The 24,416-nt window shown below is 40.0% G+C and overlaps 1 protein-coding gene across 6 annotated transcripts; it reads right to left on the reverse strand.

Annotated features, from left to right (window-relative positions):
- Positions 1-1,321: 1,321 nt before the first annotated feature.
- TMEM196 (transmembrane protein 196) lies at positions 1,322-21,776 on the reverse strand. Of its 6 annotated transcripts, none has more exons than XM_042477008.1 (6): positions 20,643-21,776; positions 6,340-6,396; positions 5,555-5,809; positions 4,681-4,754; positions 3,164-3,245; positions 1,322-2,074 (listed from the first exon to the last, which is right to left on the reverse strand). In XM_042477008.1, the coding sequence occupies exons 1-6, from the start codon at positions 20,805-20,807 to the stop codon at positions 2,012-2,014; spliced, it is 696 nt and encodes a 231-aa protein (XP_042332942.1). In that variant the 5' UTR covers positions 20,808-21,776; the 3' UTR covers positions 1,322-2,011. The 6 variants fall into 6 exon arrangements, with proteins under 6 accessions (XP_042332942.1, XP_042332940.1, XP_042332943.1 ...); XM_042477006.1 differs by having other exon boundaries at positions 20,637-21,775; XM_042477009.1 differs by having other exon boundaries at positions 20,655-21,774.
- Between the last annotated feature and the right edge of the window lie 2,640 nt (positions 21,777-24,416).

Genomic DNA, 24,416 nt, shown 5'->3' on the forward strand with positions numbered 1-24,416 from the left:
CCTGCCTGACTTAGAATTTCTTTAGCTTCTTCCCTGCCCATCTCTGCCTCTATTGGATTGACTGTTATTAACACACAATAACATCAAGAGACTTCTGTCAGGTACACACCTGTATATTTCAAGACATTTTCATTATTTTTCAAAGCTACAATTTTTCTGTATCTAGCCTGCCTCCTCTTTTAGTTTTGGCTAGGCTTATTTTACTTCCAGACTGATAGGTACTCACCTACTTGACTTTGTCTATTGGACTGATACTGTGCAGAAATGTATATACTTTATTTCTCTTGGTTTAGCCTAGTGGCAGATTTCTATTTGATACAAATTAATAATATACAATAAATACATTTATCTATATGAGTTGACTTGATAAAAACATACTGTCCAACAGTTCCAATTTCACATGGACAGTCCCAGTTAATCCTCTGTCACCCCACTTTTTAAGCTACATTTAAATATTTATGTACTGATTTTCTATATCGCCTCTCAGTCCACAAGGTGATGGATATGTAAAAGCAATTAAAATAATACAAGATAAAAACATTTTGAAACACATTAAAATGTACTTTTAAAACTGTAAAAAGCAATCTAAAAACAGCCCTAGAGTGCATTTTTAAAACAGTTAAAATAGATCAATTTCAAGCATTTGAAGGCCATGCAAAAGAGTATGGTTTTGGCCGGAAGCTCAAAACAGATGGGGTCAGCCTAACCTCCTTGGTTAGGGAATTCCATGGTCAGAGTGTTGCCACAATGAAAGCCTTGTTACTTTTACCCCGTTACATACCAACCTAACTTCATGAGGTACTGAAACATGTAACAGGGCCTCCTTTAAAGATCTCAAATGTAGGACAGGCTCATGTGGGAAAAGGTAGTCTTTCAGATATCTTCAGTTTCTCTCTCTTCCTTCCAACATTCCACTTTGTCTTCAGTTTGCTTCAGATGCTGCAAACTGAATTCAAATTGCAAAAGTGCAAAAGATTGCACTCAATTAATTCAGCCAAGAGGAAGAGAGAGGGGAGGAAGAAGCCTTTCCAGTAGATTTAGACAAAAGCAAATAGTTGCAGCCTCTTCCAACTTGTGTGTTCTTCCTCATTCATAACTTTTGCCTTTTTGGCCACACTCTGATATTGCTTGGCCACATATATCCTGGTTTTCAACTGTGAAATGTTGGAGGATATGTAAAAAAAGGAGAAGCCCTGAATGATTTCGGAGCACCAGCCTTAAAACTGCTCAAGAGGAGCAAGTCAGCCAAATTATATTATTTGCTCATGCATTCAATTAGGAAACACTTCACAAGGTATTCTAAGAAAAACCCCCATAAATAATCACCTTTTTATGTTCCTTTTTATTTGACATCTTTTATGAACAAACTATGAAATATACTTCACAAATTGGAAATATTTACAGTTTCTTTACAGCAAGGCATTGTTCAGGTTTTAACTTATGGCATCCTTAAAGCATTCTGTCTTTCAAAACAAAGACATGGTTGTTTTAGCATGCTCATAATTCATTCATTAGACTGTGCATATAGGAAAGTCAAACCTTTCAAGTCTAATTTCCATTACTACCATTGTGAAATCCATTGTTTAAACTCTCTCAACTGTCATGTCTCTAGGTTGTTATGTTCTGCTATGTTTTTAATTTCAAAAAGTCTTCAGAAGCAGAGTCTAAAAAATCAGTTTCAGATATTAGCACATCCAGGGAAAGAAAATCCAGACACCCCCCCCCCAAAAAAAAAGAAGAAGGAAGGAAGGAAGGAAGGAAATATTCGAGACATGATGATTACTGTGTGTTTTCAAAATATGCAGTAAAATATCTTCAAAGAATGAGAATGAAAAACAAAGCAAATTTTTGAAAAGAGATGCAACTGTGCTGCTTCCTTTATTTTTAGCTGTCAAATTATTGCAAATAACAGCCATAATATTTTCAGTGCCTCCTCTTCAAGTTATTGGCCTCTATCATTTCCCCTAAAGAAAATCCTGAAATCAGTTGTTCCTTAGACAGGGTCAATATTTCAGTATGCTCTGCCATTATAAATTAGATGTGGTCCTCCATTGCACATGTTGTCTGTCATTTCCTGTAAGAATAAAAAATGGGAGATACAATTAAAAGGTTTTTTTTCAGCATTGCACATTGCTAATTGTTTAATACAGACTTAAGCAATGTAACATTTGGCCATGTTAGTTTTGCTCACAAGGATTCACCTCAAAATAGATGGCCCTCGCTTGAGTTGCTACACGTGAGTAATGTGAAACTCAGTCATCTAAGGTGGAAAGCCTTAACCTTTGAGCTGATGGGCCTTGGACTGCTTAGTTTGTCCAGTCTTTAGAGAAAAATCTGCATATACACCCATAAGATGATGTGATGTAATGAAATGTGATTGCACAAGAGATCTGTAGACAGACATTCATGAGCCACATAAACAAAGATGTCAAACACAAATCAAACACAAAAGCAGCAGAATCTTCTTCAGCAATTCAGACCTTAGCCATTCCAGCATGTAGGCCAATTATTAAAATGAAGCCATCCTTCATAGCCCTGCAACAGATTATGAATCTTAACATCCTAGCTGACCTTTGTCATCCATCTCTCCAGGCTTTCTGTCTTCAGCCTTTTCCAGTGTCAAACAGCTGCCTTTCCTTGGAGCTTTTACTTACACGTTTACTTCATGGGGACCTCCTGGAAACCCTTTGAAATCCCGGGCTCCTGATGGGCTGCTGTTGCTTGTCTGCTTCTATTTCATGCTTAGACTTGTCTACTGTTACCTTGGTCCCATGTTTTCTGTTGGGATCCTTTCCCTGCCTGTATCATACTTCCTTACAGTAATCCCACCCCCATCTTTTCTTTCCCCACTGATATTTCTAGATAGTAGGTAATATAGACATTCTAGTGATGATAAAATGTCTTCTGTCAGAAGAAGAATTAACTATGGTTATCCCAAGACAGGGTTGGGGGGAGGGAATTGACTTCAACTCTCAGAAACCATATTCAGCATGGCCAATGGTAAGGGATTCTGGGAGCTGTAGTTGAAAACATCTGGAAAGCCAAAGATTCCCTACCATGTGCTAACCACGTCCTTCCTGATATTATGCCCTAAGAAAGATAGGTGCATATGTTTTAATTATAGAAGAGATGGCAATTGAATGTCCATCACAGTCACTTATACCTTGGTCTCTGCAGGGATTTCCAGATAGGGTGCCAGATAATGTCGGTTGAGGTGGGGGTGTGGTGATGTAGACACCTGTCTGCTGGGAAACAGAGTGCAATAAGTAAACTCACATCCTATTAGCCATTGAACATCCAATGGCAGTTGCTAATGAAAGTATCATCCAGTAAATTAAATCAGGAACTCAGGAGACACCTAGATCACTCTCTCATCTTAAGGGATCTTGTAGCACCTTTCAGACTAACTGAAAGAAAGAAGCTGGTAGCATGAGCTTTTGTATACTTGGATCTCCTTCTCAGATGCATGAGGCTGAAGTCTATGAAAGTTCATCCTACCAGCTTTTTTCTTTCATTTAGTCTCAAAGGTGCTACAAGATCCCTTTGCATACTGATTTTCCAGACTAGCATAGTTATGTCTTTGAATTCTTTCAGCTTAAGTATCCCTGTTTATTAAATGAAATCATACAACTTGTTTACCTGAGCAAAGAAAATGGAGAGTATATCTGTGGCTAATAAACTGAGGCTTTTTGTAAAAGGAACAATAGTTTCTTCCTGAATTAATTTCCAGTGCCAAGACAATGTACCAGGGAAATTCAGTTTTATACCTCAGGGGTCTTTTTTGGATCACTTCCAAAAACAGTATTTTGGCTTCAGTTTTTGGGCACAGATATCCTAACAGTGAGCCAGAGGAAGAAAGAACCTCTCTGATTATTCAGGTATGCATTCTTCATACCCTTTGTTTCAGATATATTTTCATTGTACTGTATGAGCTAGGAAAAAAACTTGAAATATGATAACTGAAGTTAGAGACCGCTATTACATTCATTTCTGACTGGTAGGCTTCCTATTCTTCAAGACAACTGACTGGCCACTGTGTGGACAGAATGCCAGACTAGATAGTCCCATGATCTGGTCCAGCATGGCTCTTCTTTTCTTTTTTCTTTTCTTATGGTAACAGATTATGTAAACATGTTCCTAATAATTCAGAAGAGAATTGTGAGGATGGATGAATTAAAGATTGTAAGGCAATAATGTCATATCACATGCAATATAAAATATAACTGATTTTAAAACTTTCTGTGAGGGTGTGAATATGTCATTTCTCAGTTCTTTCATATTAAGAACTAAGAAATTTATTTGAATAACACTCTTAATTCATTATGAGTGCTGATATTCTTCAATTGAATATGACTCTGTACTCATATTTAAGTTTGTGAATGTTGTAACTCTTGGACATGAACGTCAGTATCAGGGAAAAAATAAATAAATCCATCCTTGAATTGGGTACATCTAACAAGGATTATTTGGATGCCAATAACAAAGGTTAATATTTTACATGGCGAAAATACTTCCAACTTTAAAAGAATACAATGTATAATTTTATATTGTGTTTCCTAGAAGTATTACCATAGTATCAACTTTTGGGACCTCAAATCATCCAACAGGATTGCTTATGCATTTCTCTTAGAAACTTTGTACAATGAATAAAACATTGTAGCTCCCCAGAAGGCAGCATACCTTGCAGGTAACTCTGGTGTCGGGGGAACCACCGGGCAGCTGGGCAGGTCGGTTATTTCAATACCTCTCAATCTCTAATATAAATATAATAGTTATAAATAAAGCACAAACATACACACATAAATTACTGTACATCAGTGTCAAATATACAAAGCTGTACCTGCAGTACAAATGTAAATTCTTCACTAAATACTTCAAGACAAAGGACTCAGTCAGCAGTCTCTTGCAATGTATCTGTTGGTCATCAGAGTGCAGGAAGGAAGCCAAGTAATTGAATCCTCTCATTGGATAAAAACATTTTTCATGTTCTTATGTAACATGTCCAACAGAATGACTGGCTGACAGAATAGACATAGAAGCCTGCTGACATGGAAGCCATGAAAAATCATTGCTGTTGGCTAAACTGGTATGATCCAGGAATTAGTTCATTACATGGGGCTGCTGATTATGTTGCTTGATATCTTACATAGTGTTCATCAATATAAAAGATGAAGTCCATGTTTTACAAAGTGCTTAACAAGGAGTAGGAAATAATTGAATCTTTTCATGCGATGAGGTGTGCAGACTTATTAATTAAGCAGCCATTCAATTATGTAGGAAGTGCTGGATTTAGTGGCAAAGCATTTGGAGAAGTTATACAATGAAGCAATGTAGACAATGGATGCATTAGCTTGAAACGGGTGTACTGCAAAGGATATAGTCTCTAAAAATAACCTGCTATAATAGAATGAAGTTTACATCAGATCAGACTATCTCATTTCCCAGTGATTTATAAAGCTGAACACTGAATTCTCCCCTCCTGCCAAATGAACATTTTTGAAGACAGAGTGAGTCTGGAAGAAAAACAACACATCATGAAATATGTGCAACTTACTTTCTCAGCCATTTCATGGGAGTGATGCAGCGAATGCTCTCTTTCTGAAAACATTCTTCTTTGCTCATAGCTGGCTAGCCGGCAAGTGAGCCATGAAGAAAGAGTGCAACCACCAATTCCGATGCATGCAAGAGACATGGAGGTAAGATGTAATGGGTAAAGAGATGAGGTTTTCCTTGTCAGTGCTCGAAGAAACTGAAAATTTAATATTCCTCCAATCAGTCCACAGATACAGCAGGCTGAGAAAAGTATCATCTGACAGGAAACAAGGAAAGAAAATCCACATTACCATAGGTTATCTGGTGCAGATGGCAACTGCATGGCAAACTCGTTCAAATTCAGAATAAATATGGCTTTGCTTTCCCACCTATATTTAGCATGTCAAGGAAAATCTTATGAACAGTCTAAGAAACAGAAAGAACTTTCAATGACTGCTGTATTTTTTCTATATATACAGACTGCTATAACTATCCTGTGGAGTCTGGGCTAGTTCAAATGTATAGTTCCCACTATGATATACTTTTCTCCTGTGAACCTCATAATCCAGGCACACAAAATTATTAATTCCCATTCCCTACCAGTCCACATGTTTAACAGTGGCTAAATTGGGGGTCACTAAACCTGAGACATATTCCTAATTCTGTGTGTGTGTGTGCATGCGCACACACATGCGCTTGTCTGTCTTTCCCAAAGATGCTTCTTCTCTCTTGTTGACAGAAAATTGTGACCTAGTAGTTTACATTTCAATTATTGATATGTATGATTAAATCATGCAAAAAACTTACGATAAGTCCTGATTTCTTTTTGGCACACAGTATTCCGCATGCCCCACAAAGCAGAAACTGTAATGAGAAAAACGTATTTCATAGTTGATAATCTAGAACAGTAGTTTAAACCCTACTATGCTGTAAGTAGTCTAAGCAATAACAGAATAGTTATTGATACACTTGTGCTTATATTTGGATTATAAAATTAGTGTTTGACGAATCAGTTCAGCCAAATATCTGTGTAACTATAAATACATAAAAAAATGAATTTCTAATCTCATTTCAAAGTTGCAGTTTCATCTTCTTCTTTGATCAGGTCCTATCTACCCATGACCAGAGGCAATTTAAAACATTCTTAACCATTTTTTGATAACTGTAGAATATATTTCTTGTGCTAAACACTTCACAATCTTTTAATTTTCTTTCTTGCTAAAGCAACAACACAAGTCTTCCCAGTTCAGATTTGGAAAAGCCACCAGTGGCAATAATAACCATTCATTTAGACATAATAATTGCAATGCAAATGAATAAAGTGCTAAACAACCATGGGGGGGGTATAAAAAATGTATTCAAAAACCAAAAGACTCAATTCAATAACTGAAGCTCAAAATCTAAACCTAGAAATCCAGATTCTAAATATATCCTCCTTGGCATAAACACCATGAAACAGAAATTTACTTCCGAGTAAATATACACATATTACATTGCATGTCTGGCATCCTTTATGACCAGATAATTCAAACAAATCCAAATTTACCTTACTCTATCTTTTTCCTTTATTATTAGGTGGTCTGTGTGTGGTCTGTGGGCGGAGTCATGGCACAGCGTTCGCATGCTGGACTCTGAGACCATGCCCCCATGGTGCCATTTTGGTGCATGCCCGTTTACACGGTGCATGCCATGATGATGCCACTATGGCACAGCTGCCCAGATGGCGTAGCATATGACGCAGCACTGTGGTGCTTATGATGCCCCTTCCAATGAGCTGCTTAAGCAGCTGCTTTTTACTCCCTGCAGGGAATGGATAGGTGCTGCTGTGTGCGGTTGCAGCGGCACCAATCTGGGGTGAAAAGGGGTAGCTACATGCCGCCCATCTGTATAGCCCCTTAAAGATACTCAGATTCACATTAAATTGACATTATTTAAACATCTTCAATCTTTCAGTTCTATGTCAAATGACATCAGACTGAGATACTGTCACTAGCCTTCCTCATAAACAGTCACAACTCCAATCCATCTGCCTTGGTCCAGGCCTCAGAGGGAGAGAAGAACCACTTGACCTCATCCCCTTTCCCTCCACCATTCCCTTCTCCTTTTGTTTTGTGTCTTTTAGATTGTAAGCCTGAGGGCAGGGAAATGTCTGATTAAAAATAATAATTGTAAGCCGCCCTGAGAGCCATTAGGGCTGAAGGGCGGGATATAAATACCTAAATAAATAAATAAAATAAATAAATATTGTTCTTCATCTTGGAGAGAAATGACTAGTGTAGTTCCTCAGGGCTTTTTTCTGGGCCAATGTTGTTTAACATCTTTATAAATTATTTAGATGATGGAATAGAAGTCATGCTTACCAAATATGCAGATAACACCAAATTTAGGAGAGTAGCTTATACCTGAAGGGGCAGGATTAGAATATAAAATGACCTTGATGGATTGAAGAACTGAGACAAAACTAAAAAAATAAATTTTAACACTGATAAATGTAAAGTACCCCATTCTAAGTAAGAAAAATGAAATGCACAAATTTAGAATAGGGGACACCTGGCTTGAAAACAGTATGTGTGAAACAGATCTAGGAGCCTTAGTAGATCGCAAGCTAAATAAGAGTCCATAGTATGCTGTGGTGGCCAAAGAAGCCAATGCAATTCTGGGTTGCATCAGCAGGAGTATAGTGTCCAAATCAAGGGAAGTAGTAGTCTGCTTTGGTTAGACCAGATCTGGAATATGGTATCTGGTTCTGGGCATCACAATTCAAGAAGGATATCAACAAGCTGGAATGTGTCAAGAGAAGAGCAAAATAAAAAAAAAATAAAAAATAAAAAATAAAAAAAAATACAGATTGTCTTCAGAGCAGGTATGCTTATAATATCTGTTGCTGAAAATCTGTAACCAAAAACCCACTTCTTTGTTCTTTCTAAATTTAATTTATCAGATATCAGTAAAACAGACAAAATAATTCAGCTGCATCCTGTAAACTCTGCTCAAGAATGAAGACATAATTAAGCACAGAAACTGAGCAAACTGTTTAGATTATAAATTCAATCTAGAATGGGCATGAGTGGTATTTCTCAGATCTATACAAGGGTGTTCAATAGTCAGTTATCTCATGCTGAAAGTAATGTCCCAGATGCATAATACATATAAATTCTGGACCTCTTTCTCATGCTGACTGATATCCCTACAGTTTATCATGTAGTTTACAGCCAGTGACATCACTGCAGTTGGTGTCATCTGGTGCGGGAAGGGGTAAACTGTCCTACCCACCTTCCCTCCCTCCCTTCCAGACCACCTACCTGCCACCCAAACAGTAGTAGAGGCCTTCAAAGTCTGGCACAGCTGCTTCATGAGCAGCCAGGCCAGAATCTGAAGACACTGTTCCCTCAGCAGTGGTTGAAGGAGGAGCACTGCAGCCTCCAGAGACCCATCTAGAAAATAGCTCCCGTTTTGAAAAATTGGCTGGCTTAGTGTGGCTGGGATCCTGGATGCAGCTAGGTTGCAGTCACCCACTGGCAAAGGCAGTGAATTACATGTGATAAAATCAGAGATTAATCCAAAAAGCAACTGTATCTTATTGGGGATAAATCGCTTTTTTGTAGTCCGATAATCTCCTTAGATTCAGAGACAGGAGGAATGAAGATAGGAAAAAAGAACATTAGCAAACTAAGATATGCAGACAACACAATACTACTAGCAGAAAGAAACAAAGACCTGGAACAATTATTGAAGAAGATCAAGAAGGAAAGTGCCAAAATTAGATTAAAACTGAACATTTTTTTAAAAATGACCACAAAATAATATATAAGAATTCATCCTAGACAATGAGAAAATTGAAATAGTCAAGGAATTCTCATACCTAAGATCAAATATTGATTGGCATGATAAATTTTATCAAGAAATAATAAGAAGGCTAGGACTGGAAAGGGCAGCTATGAAAGAACTGAACAAGGTGCTGAGTTGTAAAGATACAACTCTGAGCACCAACCTGAGGATTGTCCAAGCCATCATATTCCCCATCACCATGCATGATATGACAGATGGACAGTGAAGAAAGCTGACAGAAAGAAAATGAACTCATTTCAGATGTGATGCTAAGGATACCGTGTATGGTCAAGAAGACAAACAAATGGGTCCTAGAACAGATCAAATCTGAACTCTCCCTGGAAGCCAGGATGACTATATTGGGAAAACATGAATCATTCAAAAAGACAATGATGCTATAAAAGGTTGAGGGTAGTAGAAAAAGGGGAAGATCACACACCAGATGCTTAGACATGATCAGGGAGGCCATGGGCTTGAGCCTGCAGGGCCTGAGCAGAATAGGGGAGTACAGGGTCACCATGAGTAGGGGTCAACTCAAAGGCAGTTATCAACAATAACAACAAGGACATTGCTGTACTATGAGGAAAGCAGAAGGAAAAGAAAGATTAGAACAATTGGGAACTGCATAAGAATGTGGCAGTATGGAGTTCTGATAAAAAGGATTTATCAAAACTTGCAAGTTTCTTCATTTGGGGGCCAGACAGAACATGTGTTTTAAAGTATTTGAATGTGGTAGAAAATTACTAACAGACTCTCCCATCCTCCTTATATTCACAGTAGGATGACTGCAATGTGTTGTGCACAGGGCTTCTTCTGTAAACCACCCAGTAACCAGGCTGTGCCAGTAACCTGTGCAGTAACCAAAACCAGTACATGATGCAGCATCCAGATAGTTAACAGAGCTGATATCAAGATCATCTAACACTATGTTTAAACTGATTTATAATAGTTGCCTAGTTTGTTTCTGGAGTCAGTTCAAAAGAGTCCCTGAAACCCATCTGTGTCCCTGCTTGCCTAGTCTGCTATCCAGCTGCCAAACGTGAGGAGCATCTTTGAGACCCTTGCTTTCATGTTCCTTTTTCTTTAAAAAAAATGGAAGGGGAGAACTTTGACTGGGCTAGCCCTTCATGTAGAGCAGAGGTAGGTAAATAAATAAATAAATGGCCTCAACCCCAAACCAGCCCACCAAGTTTATGTGACTGGTTATTGTACTACTAAATTTCAGTCACAATTTGCTAAATACTCTTTACAATAAAAACATGCTTTATAATAAGAAAAAAATTGATTGTTTTAAAGGACATTCTGTGCTTTGCTGTCCAAATTCAGTGGCCCAGCTGCAGTGAAGAGAGTAGAGGTCCCACAGTGAGACCACCCCACAACTGCCCCCTAGCCCTAAAAGAGTTCACAAGAAGTGGTTTTGTTTTTTTACCTCCTACCAGATTTAGTCAAATATGTGACCTGGAGAGTAGCTTTGTATGCCCTAGCAGCCAAAAAATTTAGGAAGAAATACATAGCAGAAATAGCCATAAGTTGTAAAGATGATGGTTATATTTAATAATTTTATATTAGCTATATACAGTATAGTTATCTTAATTTTGTCTAAATGTTTAGTTTTATAAAGCATAAATTGCAGTATAACCACTGATGTTGCAAATATGATATGTATGTATTTTGTTGTTTTTGTGAGACTGTTTTATGCAAAAGCCATTGGCCAAAAGCAATAAAATTTGACTGATACCTATATCAAATCAGTGGCAGTTGGTAATTGTACCTCTCCCTCAGATATCAGCAGCTCAGGAATGTTTGGCTCAACACACCTACAGCTCAATTGGAGCTGCCCCAGCTGTTCTCACTGAACAACCAACCTCTTCAGAATGAATTACAGCAGTAGTTTCATGTCAGCAAAACTGAGAATCCACCCTGGGTTTTTGGTTTGTTTGTTTGTTTGTTTGTTTGTTTGTTTGTTTTGTGAACTTTACAGCAGCTTTCCAAAGTGCAGATGCCACAGCCACCAGTCACCACAACGTTGCCTCTCTTTAAGTACAGGAGGAGCCTATAAAGGAGGATGCATGACCACTGTTGTTTAAGACTGAAGAAGGAAAAAAGAGTGATGGTAGAGACCACCCAGGACAGTGTTTTCTATCTTGACTCTTATTACATGTTTTTATTACAATTTTCATCATTTCCACCTAAAATACACAATTGATTATGAGATGTACAGTTTGTCTATAAGCATCTGAAGAGTACCAGGTTAGAAAAGGGTGAACAGAACATGTCTAAAAATAATAGGATTAGATAGCTTCCCAGTGAATGTTAAAAGACCAAAGATAAAGTAACAAAGTAAAATAAAATAAAACGATCTTAATATTTTATGAAGATAAATTCAAAGCCCTTGAGCAAACTTCTAGAGTCAAATTCTGAGATTGCAATCTCAGAGAAAAGTACTTGGGAGTTAAAATACCTAGGATCAGGCTACAAGTGACAGATGATAAAGGCACATAAGGGCACGTCTGGCATAGATGATTTAACTTCATTAATCCACATTAATACCTGAAATAAATATTCTGGCCCCAGTCCAGAGGAAGTTGTTTCTAAATGCTATTGAAATCAGTAAGATTTAAATTATGCTTGTGACTTAGGAGCCCAAAAGATAGAGCAGCTTGGGGTGCTTGAGCTGCTTTGCCATGAGGCAATTCATGGAACAACCCTGTGGGCGAACAACGCAAACCAAGAGCTAAGCTAATCACTTGGAATCATGTCACGAAAAAATGACTAATACAAAACTTCAGTGGGATTAGATTTAGCTAGACTCTTTGTATGAGAAGCAGACTGTATGTGACTAAACCAGATGGCAAGTAGCTTAAAGTGAAAATAGTCCACTTTGCTTTAGATTTGCTTTAGAAGTAAGTCATTAAGATTTTCTGAATGAGTGATAGCAATGCTAATCTGGCAATAATTAACAGATTACAGTATACTTCTATTTTTGTCATTAAATAAAGCAGGCATTAGGAATTCCCAGCCTATGAGCCAGATAAAACCTCTAAAATTTCTCCATCTGGCCCATCAACCTCCTTTCTGCCTAGATATCCAGTTGAAGAACTTGTCTCAGTAGGGTTGCCAGATCAGGATTATCTCAGGGTTTGAGAAATCAGGGCCAGAATTGAAGACCTAGGGACTTCTCGCCCCTTACAAGGGGTAGTTCCTGGTGGTAATATTAATGACGCTACATTGAACAGCAATCACAATTGCACACAGTATGCCATTCAAATAAAAACACTCACAATTGAGGAAAATATATACACATACTTTTCAAGGCAGCACTTCTGCCCTGAACTTTTCCCCTGTTGATTAGAGAAGAGGGGCCCAGGCTCTGAGATTGGGAAACCCTACTTCTCAGCCATGCTTCACTGAGGTCTAACAAAGTTTCCACTGAAACCAAGCCAGGCACTTAAGAAGCCTGGAAGGACTTGAGGGGAGCATTTGAGGCTTTGTTGCTGGGAATGGAAAGGGTAAGTCTCTCACCCCCAATGCTGGGGGTTCCACATGAAAAATGCCCCCTTTCCTGCTGCAATCATGCCAGAGAGGGGAGGGGGTTGTCTGAGAGGCCAGTGACTTGGGCAACCATGTTGGGGGCCTCATGTCAACAATAAGCTAGCCCTACTCCTTCAGGGGGCTGACCTGACTTCTCCAGAATATGGATCCTAACATTCTTGACTGGAATGAATTCAGCCTTTGGATTTCTTTCTTGATATCCTTCTGTGTGTATGATGTGTGAGCGTGGGGGCATTAATTCACACAAGACAAAACTGTGAAGACAGTTTTGTTCAGCTGTCTCCCCACCAATAACAACAAAATATACTGTCTCTCTTTGGAGGAGTGACTATGTGCCAACATGTCCATGGGCTCAAATTGTAATGATGCATTAATGCTAACCTGTGCCAAAGTGGGAAGAGTCATGGCACACTCAGCTGGAATTTGGGCCCATAAGAGGGTCTTTCAACATCTGTGTCAGTTGACAAGATCAGATGAGGCTAACGTAATACATCTTAGTTTACATCAAGATTGGAAGGTTACCATGGACTCTATATGGGGCTACTGTTGAAGAGTTTTTTGGAGGCTTCAGTCCAAGCAGAAAGTGGCAGGAAGGATGTTAATAGATGCTTCTTCATGAGACCATATTATACACATCCCGTCCTGCTTGCCACTTTGAGTTTGAGCACAGTTCAAGACTCTGGTGATTATCTAAAAAGCTGAAAATTACTTAGGAATCGGATAGCTTTCAGAATATCTGAAAGACCATCTTTCCCAATATGAGCCTACTCAGGAGAGGGCTTTCTAATGGTCCCACCATCATTACAGGCATGGCTGGTGAGTAAATGGAAGAGAGCTTCTTGATGACTGCTTGTAGGCTTTAGAATTGCTTTCTCTGTGTGGCTAGTTTGTTCCCTCTTCCCCGCTTTATTCTCTTAGTGAAGACCCAGCTTTTTATTGTTAACTGGCCACTGCAGAAGATCTTTTAAATGAAGTGTGCTGAATTTTAAAATTGTAATTATTACATTTTAACTGCTTTTTCAACTGTTGCAAATTAAAGTTTTCTGTTTGGGCCCTTAGTCCAGTGCCCAGACCACTACACCATGCTGGAGCTGCTTTCCATATAAATATATTTTGCAATAAAACCTGTCAGATATCAAGGCACTACTCCTATCAACCAGAGCCACCAGAGCCATTAGGTTAATAGTTATGTTGCATGGAAATGATCATGTTGGGAGTAGTGGTCCAACCCATCTTAAAAGGCAGCTAATTTGAGGGTATAAGCTAACGCCTAAACACCACTGAATGACCACAGACATGGAAATCCTGTCACATTTTCAAATTGGGTTGTCTCAGTGTAAGGCAGCCTTCAACTTTGGCATCATTTATTTGTGTAATTACACAGCACAGAGAAAACCTTTTCACAAGCAATAGGTTATACATGCACTGCAGTTGCAATATGTATGATCCAGGCATATATTTTAAAAGATCGTTTCTCTCTCTTTCTCTTTGTATAGTTTCTGTGTGTCCATTTGTGTACCATCTGTCTGTACATATGTTGATCATCTTCTGAACGGAGTCTGGCTGTGTGCTCAACATATCCCTGTGATTGGTTGTGCCGTTTCTATGGAGAAGCAGCTCATTCCTTTTGAGTGGTGGATTTAAAAAAAATATAGCAACATTTCTATTCACCTCAAGGGACTAATTACGGCTGGAGCTGTATGACTACGACAAGCAATGCAAGTACAAAGGCATGCAGAATGCCACAAGTGGATTCACTGACATTTTCTTATCTTACCCACCCTCTAACTGACAGAACTAACACATTTACATCTGTGTAAAAATAAGAGAGAAGGCTTTTCATATGTATTAAATTAAATGCATTAAAGTGATTGATCTCAGCTGCTGTGTGATACTCATGTTTCAACGTATTTTGCCTTCATGAAAATGCAGGGGGAAGCATCTGAATTTTTACTGTAGAAGAATTAGAGACATATCACTTCCCAGTGTTTAAATATGATCCCTGTTATCTCATTTGCTCTTTTCCAATACATTAAGCCTCCTAGTCTTAGTCCTGAAAAACTCTTATGCATTTGCATTTGTAATAAGCGTAATCAGTATATTCTGAGGAACCTAATTGAATTGCAATTCTGCATTAACAATCCACACTCTGAAATAAGTCTCACTGTATTCAATGGATCTTGTCTCAGATAATTTTTATCTTGGATATGGCTTTTGCATATGGAGAAATAGCACTAAGAATTCGATTTACACCATGATTACTTTAAATTATAGCTAGTTTATACTATGGTTACTTCATACTGCTGCTGACAATATGAATTTAGTATGGTACAGTACTGTAAGAATCTGAGAGTCAATGTGGTTTAATGGGTTGAGTGTTGGCCCAGAACCCTGGCTATGGAAACACACAGGGTGACCTTTGGTAAGTCACACTCTCTCAGCCTCTGATGAAGGCAATGGTAAGAAAAACCCCTCTGAACAAATCTTGCCACAAAATCCCATGACAGGTTAGCCTTAGCATAGCCATACATTCAAAAGGGCTTGAAGGCAGACAAGCACCACCACTGTAAGCACCAAGTCTATGGAATGCCAACATTATAGAACACCTTCCCTAAGGCTTCTGACACCCTCGGGGACCCTGCAATTGTTTTGAATGTTTGTGTATGTATGCGTGGCTCAACATTTGGCAGACAATTAATTATTTGTTTTGCCTACATGCAAAACAATGAAACTACAGAATACATTGCATTAAAACAGCTACCACCACCAACTGAAGCAGGTAACAGTCTGGCTACTATGAATGCAATGGGAAAATAATAAATTGAATATTACAAAATTGAGTGGTAATCAAGCAATCAATAAACAATAGGGAAAGGGGAGGAACTATAGAACCCTATTGCAGACCTCAGAGGGCTCAACAACATGTTTCATTATGTGTGAAAGGGCTCAGCTACAGTAGCTGTCTTAATATTGTGAGTGACCATTTGGTACACATCTGACTGAGAAATCCTGAAGGAACTCAATGATATGGGAATCTCAGAGATCCAATTTTCTCTGATTATTTTGTACTGCCCACCCATCAACCCGCCCCCAATTTGGGGTCCATGAGCACAATCAGTACTCACCTTTCAACAACACGGGTAAAAATAATTTGGCTTCTGACACATCTTTTGAGTATACTGGCACTATGTGAACTAAACTGTGGCAACCTTTTAATCATTGCAGGCTGTGATGGAATATTATATTCAACAGTTGTCCTGTTTAAAATATTTTTGGTGGTTGTATTATAATATGAAAAGGACTTTGCGAACTTTGCCAAAAGACAGAGATTGAGAGAGAGAGAGAGAGAGAGAGAGAGAGAGAGAGAGATGGAAGGTAAAAATGCCCACATATAAATAAATGAGAAAATATTTCACACAGCAACCTAATAGTGGCACAAACTGTGTAAGAGAGATGTGTGTGGTTTCAATCCAAGCAGGATATGTAGAGTCAAGGTTTCCATAGTAACCTTGCCTTTAGCTACTTATGTGTGAAACTGGGCTTCCATCTAGTTGCAGCTATTTGAAGAGAGAAGTGGGTCAAAGGCCTTTAATTACATTTCTGTGTTATGTTATTTTTAGGAAGTGTGCATACAAATCAGATTTGCTCAAATGGCTGTACTCTTCAGAAGTGCAAGGTAATTTATCTTCCCCTCTTTTTTTTTTTAATGCTACCTCTGGTATCTGAAAGCACCAGAGATGATACCAAAGCTCTTGGTTTTCCAGCATTTCATACTACAATTCCACTTATTTGCACATAAATCTCATTGGACTTTATGGAGTCCTTCTTCAGTGTAAATATTATTTTTATTAGACTGTTAGCCTGAAAATTGGCAAGGGAATTAAGAGCAGATGTACAGGGTCACTATGGCCCCTGTGCACTGGGAGCATAGTGAGCCATGGAATGGATTGTAAATTAGCCATTATTTTGTGGAGGTGCTGATGGTTCTCCCAACAGCCAGTGGTTGGGGACCTTAACTGTATGAGCAAGCTCATAACTTTTGCTTTCCTTAAGAAGCTGTGAGAATTGTACTACTACATTATCTCTGTAGTTCAGCCTGAAACCCAAAGGGGACTTCTACATCCATTTCTTCCTGGGGCAAAAGATGCACACCTTATTCTATATATTGACCTGGATAGGTAGGGTCCTCCAAGATGCCTAAAGGCAGAAATATAATGCATACACAGTTATGTCCTCCAAACAGGGGTGAGTCTCATGAAATACTGCTATTGCTCCTCATAGTATGAATCTTATCACATGGAAGAAATCGGGCAAAACCGGGGGTTTAAACAGTGATTATCCCATGCAAAACGTGATATCACAATTAAGATTTTTACATGACATCACTATTAAACAGGAAATAATCAGGCAATAAATAGCAACAAATCGTTAATCGGGCAATCCCAGAAATGATTTATTGCTGTTTATTGCCTGCTTATTGCCTGTTTAATAGCCATGTGTGTGAAAATCTTAATTGCAATATTGTGTTTTGCACAGAATAATCACTATTTAAATGCCTGATTTTCCCCACTACAAAAGTCCCACCTTGATATAAAGTCAAAGGCTTTTATGGCCAGCATCCATAGTTTTTTGTGGGGTTTGGGGGCTATGTGGCCATGTTCTAGAAGAATTTATTCCTGATGTTTTGCCAGCATCTGTGGCTGGCATCTTCAGAGAAGATGCCTCCCACCTTGATACTTTTTAAAAGTGAAAAGTGGCATAGAAATGTCTTCATTAATAAAATGTAAGTTAATCAAAACAAGCGTGAAAAAATACTTCAGGGTGGATTCACATTGGCCTAAATCCAATGCAGAGCTAGGTTTACTGAAGACCATTGATTTCATGGAGCTTAAGCATGCATAACTCTGCCTTGAGTTTAAACCATCCACCATCCTAGAACATGGCGCATTTTTCCACTCATTTTAGCTGAGCATTCAGCTAGAACCCAGTGTTGTGAATCCCTTCTATGTGCATGCCATCTATCAATTCTATTATTTTTTAACTTTGTTAGCTGTACAGCATCCACCTGGAACTAATGTGCAAGGTGACTTCAAGAAGGCCTTTTTCTGTGAAAATTAATATGATTGTATAAATCCATTTTGTGTGTAATGATCTAAATCAGGCTGCCCATATGTGGTAGACAAAATTAATCACTCACATGGGCATGCACCAAAACTACCAGTAGGGAGGCCTGGGAATAAACAACACCAGAGCTAACAATGGGGGCTGCAAAGCCTACTGAAAAGTATTAATAGATGTCTATCTGCCCATTGCTATAAAACAAAGAATGCCAATACTTTTATCTACAGGAAGTAGACTTAAGTCTATGAAAGCTCATGCTGCCAACTTCTTTCTTTCAATTATTCTCAAGGCTGCTACAAGATCTCTCTACATATCTTCCTCTGCTGTAAATTATTATCAGAAATTTAGCTGTCTACCCAAAATCTTTTGACACAACTCATATTGTCCACACAGGTCTAGCTGTCCCTGTTCCACAAATCCTTGGGCCACCTGAGAGAATTTCTAGCATTTGCCACCTTCTACAGATGCTTCTTCTGCTCAAACAGTATTAATCAATGTGCTGTTGTTTTCCATTTTCATGAATAAGATTAAATATATGGCAAGTATGCAAAGCAGACATCAAATCAAGATAAACAAAGACTGTTCTTCTATTCAGTCTAAAAGAAGAGGATATTATGCATGCATACTCATTTTCTGCATTATTATAATTTCTTTCCATTTAATCCCAGCTGTCAAAAAGAATCATACTTGATCTATGAATGTACTTTTCTTTCATTTCAGAGGAAGTTTTCCTTCAGTTCAGATTATGAGTCCTAGGACTGGCCACTTTTGATTTTCTTTCACTTACTTTAAAATTTGATTTAGTTAAATATAATATAATTCAAAGCCAGTAAGGATACATGTCTTTCATGGTACAATGGCATTTAAATGTAGACACAAATTAAAATGCATCCATCAGCTTACTTCAGTAATTCCAATGCAAGTTCTGCTGGCTATCCCAAGCAAGTGGCTTGAAAACTGATGCTTTATACCAGGACACAACTTTAAGAACATTTAAATCCAAGCCTACCCAATGGGATTTCCGAGTGCTGCTAAATTTTAATTGAGTTCAGTGAGAACTAAACATGGTTAGTTTTCTCTTTCCACGCCTTTTTGGTGAAAAGAAATCCCATTACGAATGCCTAGCTTTGCTCCTCAAAACACACAACACACATGGGTTGCAACTCTAGTGAATCCCAATAGAAAAACCACACAATGTAAACCTTCAGCAAAGAGAGGATTGTACTGGATGTAAAAGCCTTTGAGACTGATTGGAAAGAAAGAAGTCTTCACTATAAGCTTTTGTAGACCGAGTCTGCTTCATCAGATGCAGCCTACAGAAAGCTTACGCTACAAACTTGTTTCTCTGGTTAGTCTCAAAGGTGCTTCAAGTACTTTTGCAGCCTGATTCAAACTAACACCGCTATCGTCTTTGAGTACTATTGGATGTAAAAATGACACTCTGCCTTGATGGTCAGACATCAACACCGGGATCTGCTTTTCTTAACAGTGGAAGTTATCAGTCCAGTGGAGCTGAAAGAGGCCAGCCTGCAAAGTGACCAAGCTGGATGCCTACTGTTGATTCCAGCCCCTGGTGAAACCCTTCCTGCATCCTAAGATGCTGCAGCTGCTCTGTCCTCCTCACCAGAAATGATGTCATGCATCAACTCCCAGCTACCTTTTTCTGGGTCCAGAAACCCCAAACAAACCCCCATGCCTTCTGAGATCTGCCTTGGAAGGGGTTTCCAGCTAGGTTGAGGTGGGAAACCAAACAAACAAAAAGTTTCCAGGAGAATTAACTATTGCCATGTGCACAGCCCAATGCTGTTGTTGTTATACAGTGGGCCCTTGTTATCCACTGGGGTTTGTTTCCAGGACTCCCTATGGATAACAAAATCCGTGGATGCTCAAGTCCCATTCAATACAATGAAAAAGGAAAATGGTGCCTCTAATATAAAATGGAAAAATCTAGGTTTGCTATTTGGAATTCATCCTTTTTTGGAGTATTTTTCAAGCTGTGGCTGCTTGAATCCATGGATATAAAAATCCGTGGATAAGGAGGGCTGACTGTATCTATATCCAACTCCCCCCCACACACACACACACACAAACTGGGACTCAAAGCAGCTTACAATCTGCTACAATCTTGAATCAGATCTCTGGTTTTAAAAAATAGAATGCAATTAAAAGAAGGATAGAAGTGCTTTGTTCGAAGGGTATAATGCCCAAAAGAATGGAAAGGGGAACCTTTTTTTGAAATCAAGTTCAAATTCTTTGCACCTCAAATATCTTAAGGGATACTGGCACTGGGGAGGCAGGGCCATGATCTCTTTACAGTATAAAGCCCAAAAGAAATGGAATGGGGATCTTTTACTCTTTTTCCTGATGGGGGTTGAAATCAAGTTCAAGTTCTTTGCCCCTAAAATAATGTCTTGAGGGATGCTGGGACTGGGGAGGCAGGGCCAGGGTCTCTATTCAGCTCCATCATGTAGACCAGGGATGCAAGAAGCATGCAAGGGAAGGAGAGGGGAAAGGGCTGCCCAGCCAAAAGGCACCGATCACCATCACAGCAGAGTTTTGTCAAAAAGAAAGAAAGAGAGAGAGAGTGAAATGGCTTCACGTACACACACCCCGCTCCATACCGGAGAAGAGTCTCCCAGCTGTGTGGCGCGCTCTCCATCGGCCAGGACCAGGCTGAAGCTGACGGCCCCCACGGCCAGACTGGAGACCCCCAGCCCTATCTCCAGCACAGAGAGCACCAGGAGGCTCCCGATGATCTGGCCGCTGGTGCACATCCTCGCTTGGTCATCGTTCCTGACACCAGATCGGCTGGGGGGTTGGTTTGGGGGGGGGGGTTGTTTAGAAGCAACGCCTTCTCTGAAGGGGAGGTGGGATCAAGAGGCGTGGGGGGCAGGAGGGAAGGAGAGAGAGGTCTCCCCTCTTTGGCTCCTTGCTCTTCAGCCAGCAGGCATCACCCCCAGTCCCAAAAAGAAAGGAAAGGGGAGAAGGTTTTTCTTCTTTTTTCTTTTCTCCTCCTGGTGGGGTTTGAGATCAAGTTCAGGTTCTTTGTTTTCAGGGATGCTGGACCTGAGGATTCAAGGCAAAGGTCTCTTACAGCTCCATCAGGCAGGCCAGGAAGCTTGGAGGAGGAAGAAAAGAAGGCTGGGGGGCCTCCAGGGAGAAAGGTGGGCTTCTGATGCTGCTTCTTATTGCTGCTTCTGTTTCTTCTCCACTCTTGCTTTGAGCCCCAGTTTGGCACTATTCCAAGGCAGAGAGAAAGCTTTCTCTTTGGGGCTCTCCTCTTGATGGCCTCACTGTTGCAGCCTCTTGCCTGGAGACGAGGCCATGGACAGAGCCTGGCGAGGACAGCCTCCGCAGAGGGAGCTGTCCAGGGTGCTGAAATCGCCTGCCCAGCTGTGCGCCTCTCTCTTTCTCTTCTTAAGCACGCTCTCTCTGTCTATCTATCTTTTCTCTTTCTCCCCTCCCTCCTTCCTTCTCTTCTCCCCAGCCCCTTCTTAGATCAGCCCCCTCCTCCCCAGAGATGTCATGGATCTCATGCTGGCCAGGCCCCCATCCAAGCGTCTCTTGTGCGTCTCGCTCTTTCTCTCTCTGCCTTCCTCTCAACGGCGGCGTCTAGGAGTCTCTGGTCTTCTGGCAGAGGCGGATCCTGTGCAACACCTCAGTGTCTGCCTTCTTCAACAAGAAGAGCCACAGAGAGGCCAGGGTTGGGAGGGAGAGAAGGAGAGAGAGAGAGAGAGGTGGCCCTCCCCTCCTTCCTTCTCTCTCATTGGAATGACCTCGCCAAGAAGGGGGCTGGGAAGAGGGGGAGCCGAAGGAGGAAGCCCAGCCCCAGCGAGACCAGAATCTGAACCCAGCACCCTCCAGGCTCACAGCCCACATTTAAGATAGATATAGATATATACACTGGGCCCTTGGGATCCTCTGGGGTTTGGTTCTAGGACGCCCACCAGCCATATGGATGTCAAAATCCATGGATACTCAAGTCTCATGGTATACAGTGGTTTCAGGAAAGGGTGGAATTCAAAGATTTAGCCACGAGAGACTGTAGAAGTTTGTATCTTGTAGCCCCTTTAAGACTAACTGAAATAAAGAAGTTGGCAGCATGAGGTTTGCCAGACTAAGTATGTGGAGAGATCTTTGAGACTCAGTGGAAGAAAGAAGCTGACAGCAAGACGTTTCCCAGACTAAGTATGTAGAGAGATCTTGTAACCTCTTTGAGACTCAGTGGAAGAAAGAGGTTGGCAGCATGAGCTTTCCTAGACTAAGTATGGAGCCAGATCTTGTCGCACCTTTGAGACTCAGTGGAAGAAAGAGGTTGGCAGCATGACGGTTCGTAGACCTGATTCTACTTCCTCAGATGCAGTAAAAGGGTGTTCTTTATAGAAAATCACCAAATCAAGGTTTGCTTTTTGGAATTTATATCTTTTTTTAATTAATAATTTCAAGCCATGGATGCTTGAATGCATGGATAAGGAATCCATGGATACAGAGGGCCATCTTTCTCTTCCTCTCTCTCTCTCTTCCTCTCTTTTTTTTAAAAAAGACCCAAAGCACCTACTTCTATTTATAGCCTGGGATTCTTAGATTCCCCTGGTGCCCTCTGTTGAGAAAAGATACAACACAGCAGGAAGCCTAGAGAAATGTAATACTTCTAGCGCTGTCTTTTTAAAACAGCTACTGGGAGCAAGATTTCAGAGTTACATAAATGCTCTTCTTCTGGTTTATGTGTTTACAATCACAAACAAACAGGCATCGGTAGGATTGGGCTCTCTTTTTCCCCTTCCCCATCTCCTTTAGGAAATGGAATGGCTTCTGCTGAGTAATTTCAGTGTGTGTTGAGAAGTCTTTAAAACAAAAGGGAAGAAATCTTTTTCAGTCGTGTTTTTGATGCAAAAGGAAAAGGGGGAGGGGAGTGGAAAGGAAGGCTTAGCTGTTCTTGGGATGCTTCCAGGATGAGTGATGTGCAAAAGTATCAGGTGCACTGAATCACTCTGGCCAACACCAGTAAACACATGGCCAGGGAGACAATCACTCCTTGGCATCGCTGTTTGGATGCCTTTCTGAAAAGACCTCTCAAAGTGCCAGGGCACATTAGGTTTTTTAAAGAGTAGATGACCACTTTTTATCCACACGTAGAGAGATCTTGTAGCACCTTTGAGACAAACTGAAAGAAAGAAGTTGGCAGCATATATATGTCTGTACCTGGCTTCCACTCCACCAAATGCTTCTGTGGAAATAGACTGAAGTTTACAAAAACTCAGCCTGCCAACTTCTTTCTTTCAGTTAGTCTCAAAGGTGCTACAAGATCTCTCTACATACTGATTCTACAGACTAATGTGGCGATTTCTTTGAATTCTACCTTTTATCCATGGACATCATAGGGTAAAATTTTGTCTCAGTCACACCAAGAATAACACTTTTATGCATTCAGGGGGATAGCCATGTTAGTCTGGAATCTAAGTATGCAAAGGGATCTTGTAGCACCTTTGAGATTAATTGTGCGAAAGAAGTTGTAACATAAGCTTTGAACACTTATGCTTCACCTTCTTTTGCTAAGTTTCAGTGGTGCTACAAGATCCATTTGCAAACTTTTTGTGATTTGTTTCTGCCTTCCCTGCCCTCCCCCCACCAACCCCAAGTTTCTCTTGGTTGTTTTGACTACCTCCTAGGTATGTGCTTTATTGAAAATCTGCATTTCTTAGAAGCAAGAGCATAAGCCTCAGAGACTGGTGTGAAGCTAAGCTAGTTGGTCAATGGCACTGGCTAGCAGTGCCAAGATGAGATGCTTCCTTGATTTTGATGACACAAGGAATATATATGTAATGAAAAGAACAGAGGTATGTGTGTGTCATTGATCCTGATTCTTATGGTTTCCTCTTTAACAGTGGTGTGTGTCTTTATTTGCTGTAAAATACACCCATTTTCCCCAACCTAGTGCCCTACAGATGTGCTGGAATATAATTACCAACATAGGCCATTGATTATTGGTCGTATTGGCTGGGGGATGAAGGAAGCTGAAGCCAAAAAGCACAGGAAGACATTAGGTTGTGGACGGTTGATGTATAATAACCGCCCGGATTGGTTTCCCATAGGGCGGTATACAAATAAATATTATTATTATTATTATTATATTATTATTATAGTCCAGCAAAGCTCTGAGTCTATCTCAGATTCAGATGGATTTAGAGTTCCACTTCCAGGTTTTCTCATGGCAGCTATAATCTTGTTAAAAAGGAGGAAACATCTCTGAACTCACAATACCCAAATACTGTGAAGGATGTTGTTTCCTGTACTTCAAGATGGGCCATCTTGCCATTTCAATGAACAAGCTAAGTGAACAAAATACCTTATAGGTATACCAGCTCCCAACCTGAACTGGTACA

This window comes from Sceloporus undulatus, chromosome 6, assembly GCF_019175285.1.
Source record: "Sceloporus undulatus isolate JIND9_A2432 ecotype Alabama chromosome 6, SceUnd_v1.1, whole genome shotgun sequence".
Taxonomy (NCBI): domain Eukaryota; kingdom Metazoa; phylum Chordata; class Lepidosauria; order Squamata; family Phrynosomatidae; genus Sceloporus; species Sceloporus undulatus.

Coding starts and splice junctions, on each gene's coding strand:
- TMEM196 (XM_042477006.1), bottom strand. CDS start 20,807: ATGTGCACCAGCGGCCAGATCATCGGGAGCCTCCTGGTGCTCTCTGTG. Junction 4,755..5,554: donor CCCATGAAATGGCTGAGAAA/GTAAGTTGCACA, acceptor TATTTATATTAG/AGATTGAGAGGTATTGAAAT. Junction 3,246..4,680: donor ACACCAGAGTTACCTGCAAG/GTATGCTGCCTT, acceptor TCTGTTTCCCAG/CAGACAGGTGTCTACATCAC.